This window comes from Aedes aegypti, chromosome 1 (assembly GCF_002204515.2).
Source record: "Aedes aegypti strain LVP_AGWG chromosome 1, AaegL5.0 Primary Assembly, whole genome shotgun sequence".
In the NCBI taxonomy this organism is placed as follows: domain Eukaryota; kingdom Metazoa; phylum Arthropoda; class Insecta; order Diptera; family Culicidae; genus Aedes; species Aedes aegypti.
Genome location: NC_035107.1, coordinates 35,913,424 through 35,923,392, shown reverse-complemented (window position 1 = coordinate 35,923,392; position 9,969 = coordinate 35,913,424). Strand labels below are relative to the sequence as shown.

General features: G+C 44.2%; 1 protein-coding gene across 1 annotated transcript; it reads right to left on the bottom strand.

Annotated features, from left to right (window-relative positions):
* Nucleotides 1–2,856: 2,856 nt before the first annotated feature.
* On the bottom strand, nt 2,857–6,001 carry LOC5578703 (Fanconi anemia group M protein). Its single transcript, XM_001663953.2, has 3 exons — nt 4,582–6,001; nt 4,418–4,526; nt 2,857–3,673 (listed from the first exon to the last, which is right to left on the bottom strand). Exons 1-3 carry the CDS (start codon nt 5,791–5,793, stop codon nt 3,030–3,032), a joined length of 1,965 nt encoding a protein of 654 aa, XP_001664003.2. The 5' UTR covers nt 5,794–6,001; the 3' UTR covers nt 2,857–3,029.
* Nucleotides 6,002–9,969: the final 3,968 nt, after the last annotated feature.

The window sequence follows — 9,969 nt, the reverse complement described above, 5'->3', positions numbered from 1 at the left end:
TGCGCCCTTTCGAACTCCAATTCAGTCTCCCGTTTCTCCTTATCGAGCTGTTCGCGCATTTCGTTCAGCTCTCGCTGTACCTCCATTCGCTTCTGGTGCAAAATCCTCTCCTTCTCCAGTTCCCGCTTCTGCTTCTTCTTCTGCTTTTCGAGCTTCTTCAACTCCTCTTGCAGCTCAGACGAACCGGAGCCATCACTTCCACTTCCTTTGCACTTTTCACAGCACCACGAAACGTCCTTGATATCAGCTGTGACGCCAACACAGCCGAAATGGTACCAACTTTGACAATGGTCGCAAAATACCATTTGTGACTCCTCATTATCAGGACGGTCACAAGCCGCGCAATTAAAACCTGATTTTTCAGGATTGGGATTTGGTCGGAACATTATTAATTTTCAAGAATGTTCGGAATTGGACCACCCTAATTCAAACCAAATTCTCAGAGCAGTGCTTTTGGAGTTCAATATTTAGCAACAGCTTGAAACTAGATTTATTAAACGAGTAAAAAAGACGTACAATATAGTAATTTCAATTTTCTTTAACGGCTATTTCTCTTATTTAATTACTTACATTAATAGTTTTTTTCCTCGGCTCCTCTTTCTTTACAGGTTAATTGCGGGGCGATTTCTGTCTCCCTACAACGTCAAATGATGGTTTTATAAATATACATGGATGCCCAAAACTCTGAATTCACTCACTGCGTATCCGAAAAAAGCAATAAAATCCTCCGTTTTTACAGTAACACCGTAACTAATAGCGAATTCTAATTATTAATTGCACTCACGGACTTTCAACAAATCAATCGACTGCCCTAGATTGTTATTTTTTACCATTTTGTTTTTCCTTCTTCTGCCGTATATTTTTGTTTTTATTTACCTTCTCTCTTACTACATACTCAATGACAGCTATGCTGCCTATGTTTCGCCCAGGGTGAGTGGATGTGCGATTGTCGTATCTCTTGGTGGACCGTAAGTTGACTTACCGCGGGGTGATATGCAGCTGTGCCAACATCAATAATTGAACTAGCAGAGTCACAGAGATGCAAAATCATGAAGATTGAGCCGTCGCATGCCTACTTTTGGTGCCAAAACTTTGTGGTCCCATATTACGGGTTTCCCGGTGGCCATTCCGGTGCTCCAAAAGGACCAGAATAACCTTTCATTAATTCTTTCGGCAAAATACATCCAAACATAAAAAATCGTAAAGAATTGGACACAATTCATTTGGTTTAGAGGTTCAAACCTGGGTAATTTCATCGAAATGTCCAGATTGGTTTCCTCCCGGGACTCCAGGAACCGGTTCCGCATTGACATTACTGGACCGAATTTTTCAGGGAATATGCGCCGGCAATTGGTTCTTTATTACAGAAAAAAATTATGCCAAAATATCCATCAAGCGAATAGCACCGATGTGAATTACATATACAAAACTGCGATAGAAGCTTACTTTTCGGATGTTCCGGGTTTCCGAAACCGGGTATGAATAACTAAGCGATTTGAGAATCTCTATTCACAGTCCACCTGAATACTTGTTCAACAATATGAGAACGATTCAGATTACTTGTTTAGTTACGAAACTACAGGTCGTCAAAGTAAGGGTCTCTAAAGGGACTTTTTTCATATGTAGCAGGTTCCCGGTGGCCACAGTGACCAAATCCGAATCTCCGGGAGGGTTTCTGAAACTAGACATGTGTGCCCTTCATTTAAGCCCAACAGAACTAAATTCGGTCAACACACTGATTTTCACGAGCTGTTTGAATTTTCGGGTCGAAAACGACCCTAAGTCACAATTTGTAATTTTTTGTTAGGGACTAAGGAAGGTTAAAAGAGGTCGACCGGAAAGCGTTTGAAGTTTTTGAGAACGACAAGCAAAAATAATATTCAGTAGAGAACCTGGACGAGGCCGTCGGCTTCGTGGTAGGCCACGCACACGTTGGCTTTTTGCAGTTGAAGAGGACTTAAGGGCACTTAACGTTCAGGGCGACTGGAAGCGATTGGCTCAGGACCGAGTCTAGCGGAGAAGAATTATCCATTTGGCCTAGATTTAACGTAGCGGAATGTAGCCCATAAAGTATCAAGTAAGTATTTGATTTACAAGGCAAGCAACTTCATTCGGATTTAATATCTCACAAAATTCTTTTGAAAGCTGTCAAGATTCCGTTAGAAATCCACAGGTTCTGCCTAACATCACCAATAATCTGCTGGAACTTGTCAGGATTCAGTTCAATTATTGATTCAGCAGCATTTAGGATTCCTCATGGATTCAGATAATGATCCTTAAGATTGCACCCAAAAAATTACAGAAGTTTGCTAGCTGAGGATACTGAAACTTCAAAAATCATACGAGTCTACTATTTGGTAAAATGTAAGATGCTTAAAGCACTGGTAGTTCTCCAGGAGAACGAAAATATTTAAACTTTGCTCGAGGAGGACCTACAAGCACTTGAAGTATTTGAGTCTGAACGACTTGTGGTTAGCTTCATTTTTGGTGTTGTTTGTCCGCGAAGGTAGGCCCACGAACTCGTCCAACTCTACGGCGAACTCAGTGTTCAGGACGTAATAAAAGCTGAAAGGATACGATGGGAAGGACATGATGCAAGTATGCCGGTCAGCAATCTTACAATGGTGGTATTCGCTTCTATTCCGATTAGTATAAGAAAGCGTGGATCGCAGATTTTGATAGGCGGATCGATGAATCCATCGCAGAGCAGGAGACTTCAAGGTGTCGTAGGATCGTTATTCATATAGAAATAATATGGTTTTCCGGCAAACCTTATTGGACTAATTTGCTGGGTGGATTGGAATCATTAGAGCTTAGGCAAAATGAGAGCTCTCAAGCGGTCAAACGAATGGTACATGGAGTTTTTAAAAATAGTGTATTGAATCAGATCGTCTTTATAACTTAAAACACCTTCGCGGCGTTTCATAATATAAACCTACAGTTGTAACAGTCAAAATGATGAAAATATAGAGATCAACTCAGATCCTTACAACTAATGGAATATCAAACTCAATCAACGCATGCCCAACCTACGTGGGCATAAAGGCTGGTCCCGGCGAGAGCGGAACTTCGAGATGCTGTTGCTTCAACGAGATCACCTCGTAATAGGTCTGGCCATTGATGACGTCGTATGTGGCCGGAACGTCGGCAAGCACTTCCACAACCTTACGCTTCTGGCCACCGACCACCGGAGACGATGCCGGGCTGATCGGTTCCAGTTTGTACCCGTTGCCGCTGCTGCTGGTTCCGGGTTGGTCCTGCGATTCTACTGCTGCCGTCGTCGCAGTCGGAATGTTGAAAAAGATCTTGCGACCCTTCGGTTGGAAGCCAGGTGGAATCAGCCCCGGGGAGTTGTGCATCATCGAGCTGGACAGGTCCACTCCAATCGGGAGGATGTTTCGATTTTCGAAGTAGAACAAGCGGCGGGTGTTGATTATGTCGGCTATTTCCAGCTGTTCGACGCCTTCGGTTGTGAAGGTCACGATCGCTCCGGGTTCCGCACCGCGGGTTCGGGCAATGTGAGCTAGGAACTCCCGGGGCTTGCTGGTCATGTTGAACAGGACAATCAGATCGATTTTTCCAATTACCAGAATCGGTTCGACCTGGACCGTGACAATCAAAGTGTTGAACTGACCATGTCGAAATTGCTGTACATCCCGGGCAAAATTTGCATCTGGAAAAGAAATGAAGAGCGATTAAATGTCTAAAATACAACTTAAGAGACCTTATCATTGGAAAAAGAGATCACAAAATAATTATTTCCAAGATTTTTTTTGATAACGCCAAATATAACGTTGTGTATTTTTCATGATTTTCCATAGATCATTAGAATGTATTTCAAATATTTGCTTGTATTTTCCAAAGGGTTCTACAGAAGTCGCTTTCAAGGATTCTTTCAAGGACTTGCCAAGAAATTTCTCTGAAATTCTCGTATAAAATATTTTTAAGAATACTACCAGCGAATTTTACATTGATACCTCGAGGAATTACTACCAAGATTCCTCCAGTGCAGGAATTCCTTTAAAGATGCCTCCAAACATTTTTCAAGGAAGCCATCCCGGGATCCAATTTTTCGTTTAACCTCTTCTATACCTCAAAAGTAAATCTTGGAAGATTCGAAGAACTCTTGTAGGAATCTTTGGAAAATCTGCTCGAGTGATCACTGGAGCAATCGATGGAATATTTAGTGCAAAAATCTCTGGAAGAAATCCTGGAAGTGGTTGGGAAAATTTTCAGATTAATCTTTGTAAAAGGAATGGAAAATCTGCTTGAATAAGAATAAGTCCCCCGAAGACACCAACAGGATTCAATGCAATCCCGCCCTTTATTCACACTTTTGCACGCAGTCCAGTAGTGAAAGAAAAACACAATACCTCCAGCCCTGAGTAATCCTCTATTCAGCCCATACCCAACTTACCAACAATCAACTTGGGCATCGATTCCGGAATTTGGCGCAGAAGCTGCTGAATGACCACCCCTGCATCGATGCGCTCCACCACAATCAATATGTTGGCATCAGTTCTTCTCTGAAAGTTAGAAGAACCACATCAAAACCAAGGCCAATTGGTCGTAAACCGTTACCTGATAGAACTCCTTCAGAAAGTTCTCCAACGTGCGGAACTTGGGATGCGGCGTATTGTACACGCCCACACGCAGCTTGTTCAGAAAGGCCACCACGCTGGGATCGGCCTGCACGATGACGTCGTTGGCGCGGTGGAAGTACTCCAGAAGCGCTACAATGCCCTCCCGTTCTAAAATGCGGTACGCTTCCAGGAGTCGCTCGGCCATGTGAAAATTGAGCATCAGGTCGTGATGGTCATTGCGCATGGTTCCCGTTAGCAGCGCCTCTTCGTACCGGGCCCTGTCCAGGCGGATGTTTTCCTGGGTGATTCGCTCGAATTCACATTTCGTGATCAGTTTGGCGTTGAGGAGTTTCTGCAGGAAGGGTTGGATTACTTGTTTAAACTCCTCCAGGAGTGCTGTTAGGGATTGTCCCAACGGAGTCCAGATGTTGCTGATTTCTTTCTTGTTCATCAGCCATTCTTCCGGCGCCTCATGCGGATTGCCCCACTGCAGTTCAATGTTGGAAATGAGCCAAGACTTGAGCAGGTTCGCCTCGACCGTTTTCCCTGAAGTCGTGGAAACGCACAGCACCCGGAAGTTCTTCGTATGCTCCAGTAGCTTCTGAATAATCTTGGTATTCTGACGAGGTTCCAGCTGGGGATCGTCGATCACGATCAGCTTGACCTTGTCCATCACCGGAATGTCCTGCAAGGCCCGATTGATGTCCATGACCATCATGGTGGTCGAGATAAAGAACACCCGCTTGGCCATCCACATCCGGACGCGATCGTGTGGTTTCATGGCCATGTCCACCACATCCGTCGGCAGGAACTTCATGTACTGCTCGCAAGCGACCTTCTGGTCGTCAATGTGGCCCCGTTTCGGCGCCACGTAAAGCACCTTTCCCAGCGGATACCAACGGTAGATGTTGTACATGGTCACCGCCGTGATGAACGTCTTCTCCGTCTTGTTCGGAAGGATCACCAGAGAATTGTGATACAAGCACTTTTCGGCAATCAGCGGCAAATACTCGGAGCTGGTGAAATCGATCGGATAGAGCCAATTGGTTCCAGCATGGGGATCGAAACCGGCGTGGGGATTCTGCGGTGCTGTTTGGGCTGCTCCTTGCACTGGTTCCGGCGAATGCTCTTCCATCGATTTGGACGGCTGCTGCTCTAGCGAATCCTGCAGGAAAGATCCACCGGAGTAGTTCGGACTCGGAGTGTCCATCGTGAGGGTCAGGTTGGGGTTCTTTGCAATCCAATTTTAGCTTCTTTTCCCCCCGTTCAATAATGCGGAATATTCAAAACACAAAAAGCTGTTGGCACTAAACGAAAACACACACGTGCACTAATCGATCGATCGGTGGGTGGAAAATCTCGTGTTTTGTTTGATGTGCGCAGATCACGGAGCAACGTGTTTTTCGAAACATCGAAAATGACAGATGCGCGAGGGCAACCCGGGGGTTCTTTTCCTGGTGGTCGAAAACGTTTTGACCTACACACAAAAAAAACTAAATACAGCCAACGCTCCCTTAAGGTGATATTAAAACGAAGCCTAACTTCAAATTTTTAAGGCCACAGATTTTTTTTACTAATTATTGACCGTTCAGTTCCTAACTGTTCACGACCGTTTGAAACAGTCGTCGTTCTAAACGGTCGGTGAAACAGTCGCTGTCAGATTTGGCAGCATCAACGAGCGAGAAGTTTTTCGCGCGCAAACGAGCACCCCTACTCTTTCAAGTACACGCTTAAATAAATAAATTCTAAGATGCTTAAAACTCATACTAAAATCATATTCGGTCCATTCACCCCATGAGATGCATATATTTCTTTTATTCTTTCAAAGTATAAATGATATTTAAGAATTATAATGTGTTAGCACCCCCCACTGGGCACAACCCTAGTGGGCTTGTCGAACAGTGACAGGTCTGAGAAATGTCAAAAGCAATTGAAGTTTAGGGATCAAAAATAAAAGAAGAAGAACTGGATTGATGCTGAGAGTTGCTAAAATTTGGAATAGTTGTAAAATCTATTGGAAATTGGAATTTAAAGTGAACTGAAAATAAAATTAAGCCTAAAGTTTTCGGATTTGTAAGTAAAAATGAATTAAATTAAATTATATGATGATTGAATGAATTTATCGTAAATAGGCTAGAATTCACAACGCCACAATAAAATATTTGTCAGGTCACAGAAACCACATGGAGAACATCAATAATGTAAGTAGTTGTATGGTTAACAAACTTAATTCAATAATTGAATAAATTATTTCCAGTTTTGAGCTGTATGCTACAAAAAGGTGTATTTCTTCTACGTGTCCTGAACAAAATTCTCAAAAATTATTGATATGAAGCCTGCAGAAGACGGACATAACCTTGAAAAGACCGGCTATGATTGTGCGCACTGCGAAAAGCCGAATCATGCAGATGATAATATGGTGCTTTGCGAGAAATGCCAAAAATGGTTCCATTTTATGTGTGCTGGAGTAACGTCGGACATCGAGAAGCTCCCTTGGTCGTGTGATGATTGCCGAAAAGCGAGCAAAACAGCGGACAATACCTCCAATCAAGGCGAAAGTGGTACAATATTGGAAGTTTCCGATTCGACGGACCAACGAGCAAATAACGACACGAAGACGTCGACGGCCGACGAGGATGACGAAGAAGAACAGAAGCACCAGAAGGAGCTATTGCTGATGAAACAAAAATTTGAGCGGCAATTCGAAAGGGAAAAGGAAAAAATGATGATGCAGATCCGTCTGGAGAGAGAAATGCTGGAAAGAAAGAAAGCTGTAGAAGCGGAATTACACAAGATGCGGAGCGAGCTGTACGAAGAATTTCATGGCAGTCTCGACCCCTTGGACCAGGAGAAGGGCGCCGTAGGTGGTATCATCTTACCAAGTCAGGAGCACATTGAAGCGGATTTGGAAAAGTTGTGGAGGGATAAGCTGAAATTCCAAAATGATCAGCTCAGGCCTGTTGCTGATCCCCGGGGAGCTTTTCCCAAATTCTCCACCCCCAAAGACGTGCCAACGCAACTGGGTACCATCAACAATCATCAAGAGTCGTCAGAAAGTGGTCCAAAGGAAGTAACGCCGCTTCGAAACCCGCAAGTTCCAGCAAGTAAGGTAAACAAACCGTCTTTACCGATTCCTTCCTTTCGTCAACGAAGTACTGATGCATCAAGAAAGCCAGCCCGTTACGAATGCCAATCCGATACCAACAGTCTTGAATGATCGTCGACATCAGGTACTAACCGTATATCAAGAGCAAGAGTTAACAAGAGCCCAAATCGCAGCTCGAAAAGGACCCTTTGCTAAGCTGCCAGTGTTCACAGGCCGGCCAGAAGAGTGGCCACTGTTTATCAGCAGCTTCAACAACGGGAACGCGGCTTGCAACTGGACTGACCTGGAGAATCTTGGAAGGCTTCAAGAAAGCATCAAAGGGCCTGCACTGGAAGCTGTTAGAAGCAGATTATTGCTGCCGGAATCAGTTCCAAGGGTGATCGAAACGCTACGGCACCTCTATGGCAGACCGGAACAACTGCTTCATTCATTGATGCAAAAGGCGAGGAGAGCAGATCCACCTCGTACTGATCGTCTCACCACCTTTATCAGTTTTGGAATGATTGTTCAACAACTATGTGACCACCTGGTGGCATCAGGAATGGTCGACCATCTCGTAAACCCTATGCTCATTACAGAGCTTGTAGAGAAGTTGCCACCTAGCACGAAAATGGAATGGGTAAGACACAAGCGTCAACAGCCAGCAGTGGACCTCAGTACGTTTTCGGATTTCCTTTCCGAAATTGTTTCGGAAGCAACGGAGGCCACACTTTACACCAATCCTCAAATCGACGGGCGACCCAATCGGGAAGGCAAGGAGAAAAGGTCCAGGATCAAGGAAACTGAAGGATTTCTAAATGCACATGTAGGAGTGGAGCAGTCATCGATTCCATCGATAAACCAGCACAATCGCAGGCCGTGTCGTGGATGCAATAGCATGGAACACCGGACCCGTGTCTGCGAGGATTTTCGTAAGTTGGTCTGGGGCGATAAAGTAAAAATTGTAGAGAAGTGGAAAATTTGCAAAATGTGTTTAAACGAACATGGCGAGTCACGCTGCCGATTTAAGGGACACTGTAACGTCGGCGAATGCAAGGAAAGGCACCATTCCCTTCTGCACCCACCAAACTCAATTGCACCACTACCTACAAACTGCCACGTACACAATAGGGTCCTAAAGCCCTGTCCCAATTTTAGTGCCAAACGCTTAAGTTTAGGCCAAAAACACATGTTTACTCAATTTTCTAATGTTTTCCGTTGGTTTAAGCCCAAAAAACATTTTTTTAGATTTTGTCACATCCTTTGGCTTAAACTCAAATTTTGGGTGTATTTTGTTTTCCGTGTCCCTTACGAAATGTCAGATAGGAACAACCCCAGTGGTCGAACTAAAACCCCTGTGGTGTTTTTGTCGACTAAGCGAACGTCAAACATGATCAAAAGTGTCAAGGTTCATTTATGGACCAAATTTTTAAATTAAAGTTTAAACATGTTATAGCCATTATTTGAGCGGGAAAAATTGCTAAAGTAGTTACAGTAACATGCTTTTTCGTGTTATTAAATAAAAACAAGATTTCATTAAAAATTTTAGGACCCAATTCGGAACAACATCCTGTTATTTTTAGGATGGTTCCGATTAAACTACACCACGAAGGACGAAGCTGTGACGTCATTGCGTTTTTAGATGAAGGTTCTTCTTATTCCCTTATGGAGGGTAGCGTTGCCGATCAATTAAAGCTAAAAGGCGCATGGGAACCGATACTTGTGAAGTGGACAGCAGGTATGAGTAGACTAGAACGAGAATCTAGGCGTGTTGATGTCTCTATTTCATCAAGTGGATCGAACAAAAGGTTTCTCCTGCGAAACGTTCACACCGTCCAAGAGCTCCAATTACCAGAGCAAAAGATCCGGTTCGCCGAAGTGGAGGCCCGTTTCAAGCACCTTTGTGGGTTACCAGTTGCCGATTGCCTAGGTGGTTCTCCGAAAATTCTTATCGGCCTAAAACACCTACACGTGTACGCGCCTCTGGAGTCGCGTATAGGAAACCCAGGAGAACCAATTGCAGTCCGTACGAGGCTTGGCTGGACAATATACGGCCCTCAAGGAAACGGTAATGTGGCAACGGGGTTCGCTGGGCATCATACGGCTGGTGAATTGTCAAATATCGACCTCCAGGAACTTCTTCGAAAACACTTCACGTTGGAGGATTCTGGCTTAGTTGTTAACGTTCTACCAGAGTCCAACGAAGATCGTCGAGCTAGAATGTTGTTAGAACAAACGACCACACGAGTCGGTGAGCACTTCGAAACTGGTCTTTTATGGAGAAACGACCAACCTCAACTA